This window comes from Limulus polyphemus, unplaced genomic scaffold (genome assembly GCF_000517525.1).
Source record: "Limulus polyphemus unplaced genomic scaffold, Limulus_polyphemus-2.1.2 Scaffold949, whole genome shotgun sequence".
NCBI lineage: Eukaryota > Metazoa > Arthropoda > Merostomata > Xiphosura > Limulidae > Limulus > Limulus polyphemus.
Window position 1 is genome coordinate 168741 of NW_013666559.1, and position 16614 is coordinate 185354.

The 16614-nt window shown below is 29.2% G+C and overlaps 1 protein-coding gene across 1 annotated transcript in view; it reads left to right on the forward strand.

The window, feature by feature from the left end:
• LOC106461387 (laminin subunit beta-1-like) overlaps window positions 1–16614 on the forward strand; it is a 134038-nt gene that overhangs the window by 109119 nt on the left and 8305 nt on the right. The window contains exons 22-32 of the mRNA XM_022388335.1: window positions 826–922; window positions 1774–1965; window positions 2773–2953; window positions 6123–6307; window positions 6722–6957; window positions 7393–7581; window positions 7887–8075; window positions 10623–10786; window positions 12169–12310; window positions 12841–13017; window positions 15815–15971. Coding sequence (XP_022244043.1) covers window positions 826–922; window positions 1774–1965; window positions 2773–2953; window positions 6123–6307; window positions 6722–6957; window positions 7393–7581; window positions 7887–8075; window positions 10623–10786; window positions 12169–12310; window positions 12841–13017; window positions 15815–15971 — 1909 coding nt within the window. The remainder of the gene's footprint in view (window positions 1–825; window positions 923–1773; window positions 1966–2772; window positions 2954–6122; window positions 6308–6721; window positions 6958–7392; window positions 7582–7886; window positions 8076–10622; window positions 10787–12168; window positions 12311–12840; window positions 13018–15814; window positions 15972–16614) is intronic.

Genomic DNA, 16614 nt, shown 5'->3' on the forward strand with positions numbered 1-16614 from the left:
CTTTGGAGTTTTCATTAAAGATTAATAAATTTGTATTAATTTAGCAATTTACACACACTTACACACACCTATAACAGTGATTATATATGTATCTCACATACACATGTATGTACTGTTCTAATTTTTTATTCCTTTGGAGTTTTCATTAAAGAATAATAATTTTGTATTAAAACAAATTTTGCTTAAAACAATTATGATTTGTTCAACTTACATCCACTAACAGTGATTTCAACAGATTATTTTTACCAGGTTATACTATAGAGCAGTTAGCACATTCAACTCATTTGGTGTGGTAGAGCATACTCTTTTATCTGAACAAATTTCTTTTTGTTTTATGTTAATGGAAAATAGTTTATATCGGGCTTAAGTATTGTCCTTTTAGAAATTCTTTGCAGTGTAATCATGTAGCAGTACTTTGGGCTATACAGTAATTTATGTTTACAAACTGATCTTCAAAAAATAGTTACATTTAAAAATTATTTATTTATTTTTCTACAAAATAATGTAATTAATTTTTATTTTGTAAACAATCAAAAACTTTCTCAAAAAGCTAGTAAGGTTGATACCTTGGCATTTTCTTATAGGATGATAATGTTTAATGCATAATTCAGCTCTACTTAACTTATAATAGCTATGAAGACAGCTAAATTCTCTATTATTAATTTATTTTATACAATCATTTGTTAAATCTCTACAATTAAGTTTTATGAATACTTTACCAGTGACATTATAGATCTGTATTTTTGTAATCATAATTTGACATGGTATGTATTTTAAAGAATAATTATGAAGTTAAGTATGATATTTTGTACAACTGGTTTATAGTTTGATGGTTGGTGTCATTGTAAAGAAGGATATGGAGGGAGAACCTGTGCTGATTGTAAAGATAATTATTGGGGTGATCCAAAGACTAAGTGTATTCGTAAGTTTTATTTTTATATATATATATAGTGAAACATAATGTTACAGTCCAAGTTTATTCATGTTATGCATTAAAATGTTAATAGGCACATTAATGATTATTTCTACTTGATATTCAATGAGCAAATTATGACTGTATTAAAAGACAGATTGAACTTTTATGGATATTACTAGATGGATTTATTTGCGTACACTTCAACATAAGTTAAAATCTATAAATTCTCTATTTGCTGTTGTAATTCTCTATACATTTGAAGTTTTTATGACAAATTAAACATTCTTTATTATTTGAAAGATGGAAACATGCTTTCATTTTGATTGTAATTTTTCTTTTTAGTATTTTCATTCTGTTATCACAATAGCAAGGGTAAAGGTTGGTTACTTTATCACTAGATGATAAATAGGTTTAAAGATGTTTAGAAATATGTGGAAATAGAAAGCAGTATCTATATTTTGAATAATAATGATTACCATGTAAAATCAGCTCATTAAGGCAGTTCTTGAAGTTATTTGTATTGCTATAATTTTTATACAATGATATATGTAAAAACTTGTTTTTATGGATTATTTTCAAACTGAATAGATGTGGTATTCTGTATCAACATCACCAGTCCAGTAGACATGACAATGTTATGACAACTAAAAATACAACTGAAATCAAATATGTTTGTCTGTGTGTGTGTGATGTATTTTATGTTGTATGTAGTGGATTTTTATGAATTGTATGCATAGTTCTTGTTTAAGTGGAAGCTTAAGTACAAAATTCTCTATTTATGTGGTAGAGAACCAATGAAAGAAAAAGAATTAAAGAACATTAAGATGTTACTCAATGTTGAATGTTATTGTTTACAGCCTGTGATTGTGATTTTGAGGGAGTTGCCACTTTGCAGTGTAGAAGAAATGATGGAACATGCTTCTGTAAGAAGGGAATTGTGGGAAGGTACTGCGATCAATGTGCACGAGGATACACAGGAAAAGCTCCAGAGTGTGAACACTGTGGAGAGTGCTTTGAACAGTGGGAATGTAAGATAAAGGATTTGAAAAGTAAGTAGAATTTGTGCTTATGAAAATGTTAATGCATTCTGCAAGAAAAAATGTATTTTGTTTATGCAGTGACCATGATCATTCTCATTCAAGAGCACTGAGCTGGGATGAGTTTTTGCAAATCTCATATTATGGATATTATTGTTATTCTTCTACATGTTATTGAAAGCTGTTCGTGCCAAGTGTAACATAAGGTGCTATTTAGGTTAAAAATACCAATACCTTTTCAATATTCTAGGTACACTTAGCAATAATTTTTTTTCTTCACCATATGTACAACTTCATTGGGTGATATTTAGTACTGCTGACCTAACAAGATTGATTTGAGCTAATATGTACAATAATATAACTATAAGCTGCAGTCTCCAGGTTGATGTGAGATTTGTTACCAGCTTTCAATGTAATACATTTCATAATATATATTAAACTGTCTAATTTTTGTGATTTGTGTGCTGTTATAGTTCCATAGAGTTTACATACATTAATATACAATAGATTAATAATTTGCTGACTTCTCAATAGAAAATATTTAGACCATTACTTTTTGATACTTGGGAAACTAACTTTTCTAGTTCATTAATAGAATTCACATTTGAAATATTGCAGGCTTATTTAAAACTTAGTAACATTTTTATGCACATATTATGAAACTTGCATCAGAGTGTAATTGAAAGTGATGTCATTATGTATAAGTAAGATAATCATTACAGATAAAATAGTTGAGTGACTGTAGGCTTTGAAAAGTGTTAATAATGAAATTTCAGTTCTAGCTCTTTTGCCCATTTTATCAAGTGTTAAATGTTTTAGATCAGGCATTGACCTTAATTGAAAAGTTTAAGGAAGTGAATAACACAGGAACAACAGGTGTTTACACTGAGGAATTTGAAGAGATGCAGAAGAAACTAGATGAAATTCAGAAGATTTTAGCATCACAAAATGTTACAAGATTTGACACTAGTGAATTTCAAATCACATTACAATTTCTAAGGTAAGCTAATGATTCAGTAAAAGTACATTATTTTACAAAGAGATGGATAATATACTTAGGTTATGATTCAATAGTTGACAATTTTACTTGTAAGGAATTGGGACTTGAATAAATATAAATTATAGTGAATTATAACATAAGTCTTGGAGGATTGAAGAAGTGAAGTGAGGTCTAATTTATCTATGTATTTTCTTTTATTTCTCTGTGGGTACTATTGGTTTTCTTCTAGTCTGTCAGTTCACAATTAGGTATGACTACATAGCTCTTGTGCAGAAGTGTGTGAAAATTCTAAACAAACAAACAACAATGAGTTGCCTTGCACTTTAGCACTGCAATGGGTTTTTTCCTAGGCCTTGCTTATGAATGTTACTTTTTATGTACTTGGGATTAATAAGAAATTCCCAATTTTGGTTATTTAATTTGTTTATTGTGAATTCAAGATTTAATTTTACTGAATTTCAACCTGTTTCTTCTCATTAAGAGAAGTTAACCAGGCTTCTGATGAGTCAGGCTTTAAATTCAAGATCTTTATCATATGATAAATATTGTGTTTATTTCTATTTATGTTTCTGATGAAATTTGAAAGAGTTATCTAAATTTATTCCTTTAAACCATTGCAACACTTGGATGAACTCATTAAATGACAGTCCCTCATTGGATGCAGTTTTGGGCTTAATATTTTATTTGGAAGGAGTTAATGCTCAAATAAATAGTTTTTTTCAGGTTAACATGCATATTTGATTTAGGGGCTCTTGATCGAAAGCTTTGTATCCTTTTTATATTACTGAATACCTTGTTTGGAGCTTGATTTTTGTGCATAGCCTGGAGAAATTGATAAGTTTTCATTTCCCTTTTAGTGAATTTCTAACAATCTGGTTTTCTTTAATCAATATAGAATGATAATGAGTTTTATAATGGATAACTAACCAGATTTAAATTTTATGTCTTAGAACACTTTTGCTTATCTATGTTATTTGTTTTCAGCTGCGGGAATTTTTCTTAAGCTGAACTACTGCTTTATACGAACAGACTAATACTTTACAAGAGGATATTCCTCACTCTAAGGCTGCTTTACCAGGGCGTTTTCTTATGCTGTGGCTTTATTCTTTTGATCTTACATATAGGTTCATGGGCCAGAAAAGCCACACTGAGAGGAAAGTTTTTTTCCCCAAATTTTTCTCAGGGAACTATGCATAGTATGTGCAAAACATCACACTTTTCTTATAATGACTAGGGTATAACTTGTTGCAGGTTTCTTTATGGATGGTTCTGGTACCTTAATTTGACCCATATTTCTTTATTTTCCAATATCATTAGGTACAAGAAATATTCCCATCTTGGTAATTCTAAATCCTCACTCTGAACACATATTTATGATTTAAGTGTATGAATATTTTGCATTGGAAAGGGCTATTACATACTATTCCCAAAAGGAATCAGTTTTCACTGGCATCACAATATCTGCACAACCTCAAACAATGTCAAAATGATGCTTTGATACATGTGCTCCACTTGGAATTTATATTACTTGTGTTTGTCACGTAACTGACTAAACTGCATATTCAAAATTGTTTTAATATGAAACTCAACCCTCTCCCTAAGTCACCACTCAGGCCAGTAACCACCATTTTCCCCCTTTTACTCTAGTGACTTGATTAGCTACATGTAAGTGGGGCAGATTTTATAAAATTGTCTTTATGCACTTTCTTGATGTAAGAGGACCCATGGTTAGTTTTTCTTCAGTATTGGCCCATGCTGTTTTAAATTTTTTGAGATTTTCTACTGATACACTATCCAAAAGTCAGACTACTAGATTTAATACTATTTTTCCAATCATATCTTTCCTTCTTTGAAAAGTTACACACATTTTTCATTCCAGGAGCCCCTTCCCCTCTATTAAAATTAACCATTCATGAACCAGTATTTTGACTTCTAGTATATTCTCATGGTTTCTTATGCTGAGGAGTAATGTATGGTAAACTGGGAAATACTTTTGATCAATGGATGACCACTGTCTTAGACTCTTTTGATTTTACCTACTTACATTGAGCATTTGGAACTCCTTTAGGATTTTCCCTTCTGTTACTAGTCTATAATTCCTTCCTTCTACTAGCATATCATTTTCAAGTGATGCAATCAGGAAACTCTTTTGCTTTTGGAGAAAGAAGTTATTGTAGTAGTTTGGACTCAGATCTTTTGTATTTTTATGGTTTCTATATACATAGAGGCTGGAAATTGTTCAACAGTTGTTTGACCATTTACTGGTAAGTTTTTAAATAACCAGATTAGATATTACTTAAACTTACTTCCAAGTTCCAATTCTTCTGTCTTCATATCATCAATTGTCTTTTTTCCCTAGAGAATTGGGTTTTTAATTTCAGGCTCTTTTATCTGGTTTCACATCTACAACTTGCATTTTCACAAGAATTGTTGATATTTTAGCTTTCCATAAGCTTTGATTGAGCTCTGTGATACTTAGATAATTGTAGTTTTATCTCGCATGTGGTAAAATGTTCAGTGAAACGGCAATGTCATTAAATTAATGGAAATCAAATTCCTACTTCAACCATCTAATTTTTTATGCATATGGATTTCCTGATAGACTCCGAAGGTAGGCTACAAGTTTCACTTTGACTGTTGGTTAATTTCAAAGATTCTTTTGTTGGAGTTTCACTCTATATTTAGTTTGCTTAGTTGAGTCTTTGTTTGACTAGGACATTGATTACTGTAGCATCATATGTTCCCCTGCATTTTGTCTATGACATTCTCTGTAATAGAATTTATTTTACCTTTCGATAATTTCTTGAAACAGCACTTCCAATTAAGTATTGCTTTGGTTTGAAATTTTACTTTCCTTTTGCTGGTGGTTTGCACCAGTAATGGTATTTCATTAAGTTTCTCTCATAAGAATTTCTGTTGTTCACCAATATCTCTTAGATAGCCTGTGGAGTAGTTTTGAAAGAAGACATACTTCTCTGTTTATGGGCTGTTCTTGGGCATTGAATTGTTTGAGATGTGTGCTTCACACTCCTGAATGTCATCTGGAACTCAGTTGAGGTTTTTGGCTTTTCTTAAAAAATTATATATTTTGTTTACATTGAGTATTTACATGTTGAAAATATATTAAGTTTTTGCTATATATCTGCAATATGTTATTTTTATGGTGTAGCCTCAATATGACAACCAACGAAGCTCTATTAGAAAATGTAGATTCTGAAATAAATGGCACATTGCAGAGAATAAGTGATGCTACACACGCTTTAAATGACTTAAGAGGACGAGCTGGTATTCTGGAACTGAATGCAAGCATTTTAGAATACAATGCTACAAAGTTGCAGGAAGCTGTTGTTGAAGGTAAACAGTTAAAAACCTCATTCATTATTGGAGTTGTTTTATTTGTAATAAAATGGAAATCTTTGAAAATGTGTATTATCTAAATAAAATTAAGTTGAAAATAATATAGAAACAATTTATATGCCATTGTACTAATAAATTGAATTGGGAAATTTTGGAAATTCAGAAATAAACATTAATTTCAGAAAAAATTACAAGGTTTTAAATTTATCTTAGAGTTTCATATATTTATTTTTTTAAATCTGCTTCTATAAACTGTATTTTTGAGTTAATTTTCACTTTAAAGTGCTTCCATATTACTATTGTCACAAACATACAATTTTTTTGTTAGCCTGTTTTATTTTTGAAATTTTTGAACTTGTTTGTTCATACACTCACATATTACTCTTTTTTTTGTTTATTTTGTAAATAAAGGAGCTTTAAATATCACTAAAAAAGCTCAGAAAAGCTCTGATTTATCAGAGATCCAAGCCAAGGCTGCTCACAATATCCTTGATGAATCTGCTGAGTGGAGGAACAAAACTGAAGAATTGTTTAGGCAGAAAAAAAAAGATTTTAATAAAACATATGATGAAAACAAGGCAATTTTGGAAAATATTTCTGACCAAACATCAGTTATAGAGTCTGGAGTAGGAGAGATCAATAGATTAGTAAGATTTTCTTTTTTTAATTTAGAAAATTAAGTTTTTCAATGGCAGTAACATTATTAATTTCAATAAATACCCCCCCCCCCCAAAAAAAAATCTAAATTCATTAAAATTGCACTTAAGTAAACATCTTCTTCCTGAAATAATTAACTAAAATTAATAAATATTTTTGAAATAAAATTCCTAAGGTCAGAATTTATGTAATGCAATGATGTGGAATTTGATATTTTTATTTTTAGTTAGCATCAACATTCCTTGGATTATTAGTGACCACATATTTAACCATAAACTACTACATTAGTATCTATTAAACCAGCAGATACTGAGAGAAAGTGAATAGTATCATAATCATAGTATTTTTATGTTTTAGATGATAGGACTAAAAATGTCTGGAGCTGTTTAATGTATTTTTATGCCTATCATATTTTTATCCTATAGGTGTGTGATGGTGTTGGAACTGTGGATAAATGCGACCATGTATGTGGTGGTGCAGGATGTGATAAATGTGGAGGAATCAGCTGTAACAATGGAGCCATTACAGTAGCCAAAAATGCACTTGATTTAGCAGAAGAAGCTCAACAAAATATAGCTCGGAAAAAAGCAGCAGCAAAAAATCTATTAACCAAGGTTTGACACTTATGTTGCAGAATGTCAATTTCATGTTTATTCTGTGCATAGTGATGTTCAGTATGATTATGTGAATTCAGTTGGAAATTTGTCTAAATTATAAAGCCTTGAAAAACATTATTTAATAGATATTGATTACTTAGTATTTTTCTACAGTATGTTCAAGCTATAAAAACTAGGTTTGATGACTGATTTGATTCTTCAGCTTTGTTATTTAGTTTATTTTCAATGAAACTTTTAACATTCTATGATCTAAAAAAAAAAGGTCAAATTTCTTCAGGTAGTAACATAAGTTTTTATTTTAGATGAAGAACTTGAAAATGCTTGCAGATGAAGCATTGGATAAAAGCAGAGAAGCTGTTGAACAAACTAGTAATTTTCAACTTGAATCAGGAGATATTTCAGCAGAAATGATGGACTTACTGCTTCATGTTGAGAAGTTCCTTGATACTGAGGGACTTCAGTATGAAAAAATACAAGATTTATCTGATGAGGTAATGAACTTTTATTATTATTTAAAATGGCATACAATTTGTTAATTTTTGTGCCATATAGTTGGTTACAGGTTGTTTATGTGTGAAGTTTTTTGCCAGTAAAATCTAATATCTTTAATGAGTTTTTTAATGAATACATCTTGAAAGATGTATTTAATAAATATTCTAATATCAAAATATTTATGTACTAGCCCTGAAGAAGCTGCAAAGGTGAAACGTTAGTTAAAAATAAAAGTTCTCTTATAATTGTCTGGAGTGTAAAGGTGGCTTTTTTCTTCTAATTTTATTATCAAAACTTGAGAGATTTTGCTTTCAGGTAATTTAAATCTTGTTTAAAAGAGGTTTCATAATTGTTTCAATATGTTTGGAATGCAGTCATGAATGGTAGCAACAGAGTCAGTGCAGAGTAAACATTGACTATTTCATTTGTGATTCTTTTTGCTCCATTTTTAAACTTATGGCACATGTAAGCCAAATCTTTTTCTTCACTGACACTGGCTTACTTGTTTTTATGACATGGTAAGAGTATTTTTCTTTTAGGCTATATTTCTGAATAGTTTTATTAATATTAACTATCATTCATATGGTTATATTGTTTTGTGATCTTAATTTAGAGTTGTAGTTTTAATATAGGAATCAAAACAGAATCATAACCTGTACATGTTGAAATTATTTGGATAGAAATAATCTAAGATAAATTATTTTATTATTAATATAAAAAAGTGTTTTAGCAATATTTATAAATGTATTAATTGTTAGTAGAAAAACAGATAAAAAGAATGTATATAAAAAACTTTCCCAGCTAGATTTTTGTTAGGCATATCAATCTTCTGAATGAAATCTTAGCTCTCTATATATACACTGGTGTAGCAGATGGAAGTCTACTGTATTTATCCTTTTCAAAACGTTTAAGAAAAAATATTTATTCCATTATATTTGGTACTTTTTAAAAATGTTTGTACAGTCGTTCTTCATTTAACTGATATTTTTGTGAACAGAATGTGGATTAACTTGCATTAATCCTTGTTTTGCTTTGGGTTAGGAGTATTTACTACAATACCCCTATTTCATAAAGCTTATATAAAATAAATTATTTCTTGTATTATATGAGTTTGAAGAAATTTACTATAATATACAAATAATTGGGACAGTGTACTCTGAAAAAGATTGTATGTAACTAGTTATTCTTCTGTGCCCTTGCTTCCTTGGGATTTGGGTCATACTTAAATGGAGAGATGGTACAGTTGTTTTTTCCAAGTTATTATGAGCTTGGAGTGAAATTCCCCTTGAATATACCTAATAGATATGGTCTGGGATTGTGGAATTCTGTAATAAAACTTTTGTCTGACTTAATGGTGTAGTATACACAATTCTCTTGTCTTTTGTTGAGTGGAGATAATCCTGAATTTTCTTGTGTAGTGAAGATTTACTATTCTTTTTTTTTCTCCAGCAGCCAGATTGTTTAAACTAGCTAAGAAATTGGATAATATAATAACATCTCAGTACCTTAGTCATTTTATGAGCAAATATAGACTTTTGTTTCCCTTTTGTTTTCACACATGGGATTGAGTTTTTTTTCATTTTCTATATTTGTTCAGTTTATTCTGTGTAAAACATTTCCTGAATGTGCTGTTCATTGTGAATTTTGATATTTACCTGTTGGAGATCAGTGAGATTGAATAGTACACTATTATATGTAGTTATAGTGAAAAAATAGAAGAATTATAAACTATTGATTCTAATGTTTAAATCAAGCTGAAAGTATTCTGGCATGGAAGTTTGTAAGTGATATTACAGTCAAAAGAAAAATGATTGTGTAGTAAGATTACTAAACTTTTAAAATGCCTTTCTAATATTTGATATTTATCATCTATATATACATTTCTCATCATATTATAAGCATCAGATATAAAACTAGTTTGACATAAGCTTTAGATATAGTTATATGAAGAAAACATATCCAATAAATATCTCTTAAATTTATAGTTTTTCTTGCATAAAACACAGAGCTTTTGTACCTAAAGGTAATGAATTTGTTATGATATAGAGTATGTTAAATTCTAAAATCATTTCAATTGTAAAATGTATTGAGATGTTAGTTTTTACAGGCTTTGATGAAGTTAAGAACATTAGTAGATTACTGTATCTATCAGTATGAACTGTTGGTACATATACTGATTTAAAACAACTGTTTAAAAGTATAGTTTGGAGGCTATTATTATACAAAGTTTGATTATTAAACTAATATAGTTCTACACAACACCTGTAAATGGACTAACTGTAAATCAAGAAAACTGTTCTCAAGTAGAATGTTAAGATGGGTTACTCTAAAAAAGCATTTTAAACTACACAATCCATTCATTTGTGATAATACAATGAAAAAGCTTGGTTTAATTTTTAGAAACTCATAAGGGATCCTTTCTTGATAATTTATTTTACGAATAAATAATATGGAAGAAAACTTGAGATAAATGTGTAGTGGGTAAAAAAAAAATAATTACTTTTTTTTGACTGAAATAATTTTCAAATTGTGTTAACATTTTTCAGTGTCTTAACCTAAAAATGTCTCTTGGTCCAGAAGAAATTGAAAAACTAGCTCATGAGATCAAAGAGATTGTTAAGAATTTGACCAATATTGAAGAAATTTTCAACGCTACATCCCAGAAACATGAAGAAGTGAAAGAACTTGTTAACAGAGCAGTCATAATCAAGTAAGTGTTTTATTTTTACCTAAGAATAACATCTAAGACCAAAAAAAAAAAATAATAATTAAACTTTAAACTTTAAATTAATATAAAATCTGTCAGATTATTAGAAAAAATGAAGACGACTTATAAAGTGACCAGGAGAGTAAACAATAATTATTTTGACAGCTGTTTTTAGTAACAAAGAAAGTTGACATTCTTATAAGTTAATATAATATTTAAAGACTCATGCTACAAAAAATATTGTAGAATCTCTTTTGTAAAACATGAAAGAAAGAAAATAATCTTCCTGGTAGTCCATTTTTTTAGTAAAAAATAAATAAAAATGTCAATTTTATCCAACTACCAAGGATTAAAGTTTAGAAATTCAGACACAAATTTCCAAAACTTCATTTTTATGAAGGTGACAATAAATAAAGTTACCCAAAGTTGTAGTAGAAAAATTAACTTTTTATCAGAAATGATTTTGGCGTGCTATCTGTATTTGTAATTCATCTTCATCTCAATTATATTTATAGTTGCATTTCATAGATATGAATGAGTAAGTTTTAGTTGGTGAAAGTATAATTTACAAAAGTGACAATTCCATTGCAAAACTAAATTCTATTTTGAATTATAACTGCAAATTTATGTCATGAACAAGCTCCAGTTACTAATAAAGCAGGAATATTATTCATGATTACATGATACACTGGAAACCAATAATTATCTTAAAAAACATGTAAAAGAAAATTCAACTAGTTGCATCCTTTTTTAGAATTATATAAATTATCAAACATTGATAATTTAATACTTGTATTTTAATGCTTTTAGGTTTATCCATTTTGTTGATTAATTTTTCTTCCAAATTTTGAATTTAGATTTGAAACCAAAATTTTCTGTATGGTTTGTGTAGATTGAATTACCTTATTCTAATAGTCAACTTATTGAAGCTTTTGTTTTGTATACTAACTTTAGGTTCCACATCTCTGATATCATTAGTTTAATGAAATACATAAATGACTTCTCAGTTAATGTTACTTGTTGCAAGAGAGTGCATATTTAATATTTAAAGAAATTGTTTGTAATCATTTAAATAATTGGATATCAATATAGGATTTAAATAATTGAGTAAGTTTTGATCTGTTTTTCTCTCTAAACTATTGTACATGTGAATGTGTTGAGAAGTTTAAATCACTTTACTACAAGTTTTTATTTAATTACCTATTTATGTTTTTGGTTTTCATTCTGATATGAAGTTAGAGAGTATATGAGGATTTCTGTATGTTTAATATTATTCTGAAGCTAGTTAATAAACAGAATAACTCGTGCTTGTCCTTATTATCTTGAACGTATTAGCTTGTTTTTTTGTTTGCTTCTGTCAAGTAATAATGAGATATTTGTTATAGAAAAAATGCTGATGCTGTCTTAAAAGTAGCCAACAATGTGAATGTAAACCTTGAAGAAGCTAAAGAATCACAAGACCGTGCTGAAACAGCCATTGCTAGAACCAGAGAGTTCATCTCAATTGTAGATAGAGGTCTTAAAGAGGTGTATTAACTGCTCTAGCATTTTTTAAGTATATTAATAAAATATTAAAAATTTTATTTTGAGATTAATTGGAGATGTTTTACTGCTTATATGCAAACTTACTTATCAAAAGCATACTTTTTCATGAATAGATTTGTTACACAGATAAATGACAAATGAATTGAATATACTGTTAAATGAATTTTGAATTTTATAGTGCATCTTATGTACAGAGAAAGTAAAACTTTGATAAAATATTTTTTCTTATTATATTTTAGAGTAGCTTTGTTTTTGTAAATTTCACAAAACTCTATACTGAGCTACCAATAAGTTAGTTAATTTAAAGATTTAAAATGCTTATTGGAAATACATTATTTTGTATAATCTTTTCTTTTATGCCAGCCACACAACTTATAACTGAAATTGTTGAAGATGTGCAATTTATGTACAGTTGTGAGCATTACTCTGGTGTTCATTACCCTATTTTTTTAATGAATAGAAGCTGAAGAACAAGTGTATGAGACAAAGTTATTTTTTTTCCTCATTTGTAGATAGAAAATCAAACTCAAGAAGCAAAGGCCATAAGTGAGAATTCACTCAGGGAACTTGAAAAATTAGGGAAACAAAGTGGAAAACTCCAAGAAAAGTACTCAGAAAATAAACGTTCTTTAGATAAAGCTTTAAATGAAGCACAAAATTCCACAAAATTGGCAGTAAAAGCAGAAGAGGTAAATCCTTTGTTTGATTAATTTATTTTGGGCCACATAGAACATGGTAGAACATAACTAAACCTTAAGAATTCTACTTGGCAAGTAATAATGATTATAATGTCTTGTAACACATGTAAAATAGAGAAAGCTATACTTCATGCACAATTTAGTGTGAAATGTTATTGCAAATAACCTTTTCACTAATTCCCGTGTTTAAGGAACTACTATGAAAATTCTTTGGTACCTCAGGAAGAAATACAATTTCAGTAAAGCATTGTGTTTGATTTGAAAAATTATGAGAGTATGAACAAACAATATTTAAACTTTCTTTCTTCTTCTTCAATAAGCCAGTTTTTATATTTCAACAAGTTTATGAGTCACCTGTGAATCCCAAAACCTAAACTATCTGACTGTATGTGTCTGTTAACTGGTGAACCACTGGACCAATTATCATCAAAACTGGCATTGTCCTTGGGGTTCTTTGGGAAGTGACAAGGGGGTTGTCATTTGGATCCTACTTTCCTATGTCTTTTCTTCCCAATGCATTTAACAGGTACTTAAGTTAGTGATCCAATAAATGTCCAATACATAAGAAATAAATTTTGATTACTGTAATTTATTTTTCATGTTCAGACAGCAAAGAAATTTAATTATTCCAACTGTAGTCGTTCCTTTTTGTCTTTTCCAAATGCTGCAAGTTGAAAGGTACAATTATGGAAAGGGTATTTTGGGTTTGGCTTGTGTTCCAGTGAAGTAAATGTTTCCCTTAATGTTGAACTCAACAGCTATAAAACAAACATTAGATACTATGTGTAAACTATAACAATACATAACTATATTAAGCAAAATAATGTAAAATGGAAGAAGCACAATGTTTCAATAAAATTTGGAACTTTGTTCTTCATTGTATTTAAACTTAATAGCACAGTTATAATTCTTAAACTCTTTTGTAAAAAAAAAGGAAAGTAACAAAATTAGGATTACAGCAAAGCAATCTTTTATTAAAATGTAATGACTCTTACTACAACGTAAATGGAACAGACTGTGTATTTTGAGAGACAAATTTTGCTGTGATAAAACATTTTAAAAGATGTATGTTTGTAACTGTAAGATTAGAATCTATATAAATTTTTTGTTTCTCCTTTACAGTTAAATTACTTAGACTTATATCCTTTATAAATGGTTCGCTGCCAATATAAAAAGTCCTCATTATAAGTGGTGTATACAACAATTGAGATAATTTCTCATATTTTGGTTTGAATAGCAAAACTTTTACATTCCCCTTTTCTTATATGCTTGTGTGTTTAAAGATGCATTTATTAAGTAATCTTTTCAATAAGAAATTCCAAAATTTTATATGAAAAAGCAATATCTTTGTCAAACTTTGTTTTTTTTTATAGTTACTAAGCAACTTTTGTGACTATGATTGCTTAAAACTCTACTAACTGACCATTTTATTAGGACTCCATGCACATTTGTAGAAATTTGCATTTATTTATGAGTAAAATGGACTAAATGTATGATGTTCAGATGATTGTTTTAATCTAAATACAAAACTAAAGTCTTATCGTGATAAGAGCCAAACATTTCTCATCTTTCAAATGGACATGATATTTGGTTCCTGCCTAGTAGGAATATTCTTATCAAATATCTTTAATTTGACTAGCTCTTTAGGTACATCTGTAATCAAAGGTAGTGAAGGAAAATACATTTGTTACTAGAGAAGAAAACTGGCCAACAGCTGCTGGTAGAGCAGGAAAAAGACAATTGAACAATATTGTAAAATAAAACAAAATATCAGACTATATCCAAATTAACTGATTCCTTCAACAATGGTAAGCATTTGACTATCTTAACAATAGTATGTGAAGAACATTACAGAAACTGTCATGTGATAGCTGACAGCAAGTCAGAAAATTGCTTGTATCAGATGGAAAGAAAGTGTGAGTAATGAATCTGGTGAGTTACATTTTAGCCTTTCTATAATGACAATAGATAAGAATACGAAAAAAATTGCATCAGACACTTGACCCTGCTTGTGTTGTTCCAACAATCCAATCTGTTGAAGGTGGTTCAATGGTACATGTATGTAAAACTTTCTTGTAGCATGAGGTTCAGTCCACTGATTCCTTTAGAAATTGATATTCTGGAAATATTTTCAACCCCCCACAATGCTGTATTTTCTCTGTGATGAACAAGGGCTGTTGGCATTAGTTGAAATTGGTTCCAAGAGCAACGATAGTGGCTTCAGTTATCTTTGGCAAGCACAATCATTCAATTCCATTCTGACTTGAAAATCACTGTCTCTCCAAAGTAATTCTCTGTCAACACAGGAGTAAGTGTAGACCACATTCCTTAACAAATGTGCTTCAATCAAACAAGACACATTTTGGCATCTTTAGGAGTTTATGGCATATAGCATTTTGAGAGTTGACTGTTGTTGCATTCAAAACTATTCTAACCTGATATTAGTATGTGTTTGTAATAGTGTCCAATCTTTGTGACTACACATGACACAAAATACATCAGTTTTTACTGTAAAGCTTATGTAGTTATTAGTAACTGCAAAAGCTTGATAAAATCCCAAATGTTTTGTATATGGTGTTGTAATATTGATTGAGGTGATTAAATCGTTTTTCATTTGCCTGACTTTTGTTTAACTGTTATGCCATAAGGTACGAAATATGAATGCTACAATTGTTACATTTACTCCTATATTTTTATGCTTCACACAATATTAAAAAAATTAAACAGTTAACATATTTTTCTACATTACACTTATTTTTGTTTTATTTACAATTGTTTTTAATCACAGGATGCTCAGCTGTTAGAAAAGAAGTACAAAGAGACAGAGAATCTGCTGGGTCAGAAAGAAGTAGAAAGTAATGATATAAGATACCGTACACAAGAACTGAAGGAGAAAGCCATAAATCTAGTTGCACTTGCAACAAAAAGATATCATGACTTTAAAGGTATGAAACATTTTTCTCACTTGATTAATATTGTATGTAAAAAATAAGGTGTTTTTTGAAGAAAACATTTTGAGCTGAAAGCATAGACCTTGAGCAGGTGGATAGAGCCTGTTTGATATATTGTCCAAAAAAAGGTTTAAAATATTTCTTTTGAAACTTTTTTTTTGTTTAGTGTACTGATATTTATATTTTGTTTCATACTTAATTTTATTACATTCATTCTGAGAGAAAATAATGTATGTTGATGAATAGAATTATTTGAGAACAATATTTGTAAAAATCATGGCATAAAAAACTTATGAACATATTTTATGGTGCCATGAGGAACTTTGTGAATGGTATATCATGTTTTCCAAAACATACTTACCTTCTCTCTCACTACAGCTATTACTCAACTGCTAGGGTTTCTTTACCTTTGCCCATCTAAGCATTGGTCTGAGTTTTTCTTGCTTGTTCCAGTCTTTTATTCCCCACTTAATTGCCCTAGGTGATATCTCTCTCGTGACACGTTCTACCTGTGCCAATGCACTTTCTATCTTGGTACTGTATATATAAGCACCTCCTTCAGATAATATACACCTGGAAAAAAGTTAAGCACCCCCAAATATTTTTCAGGATTGCTTATTGAAAATAAGGTTTAATT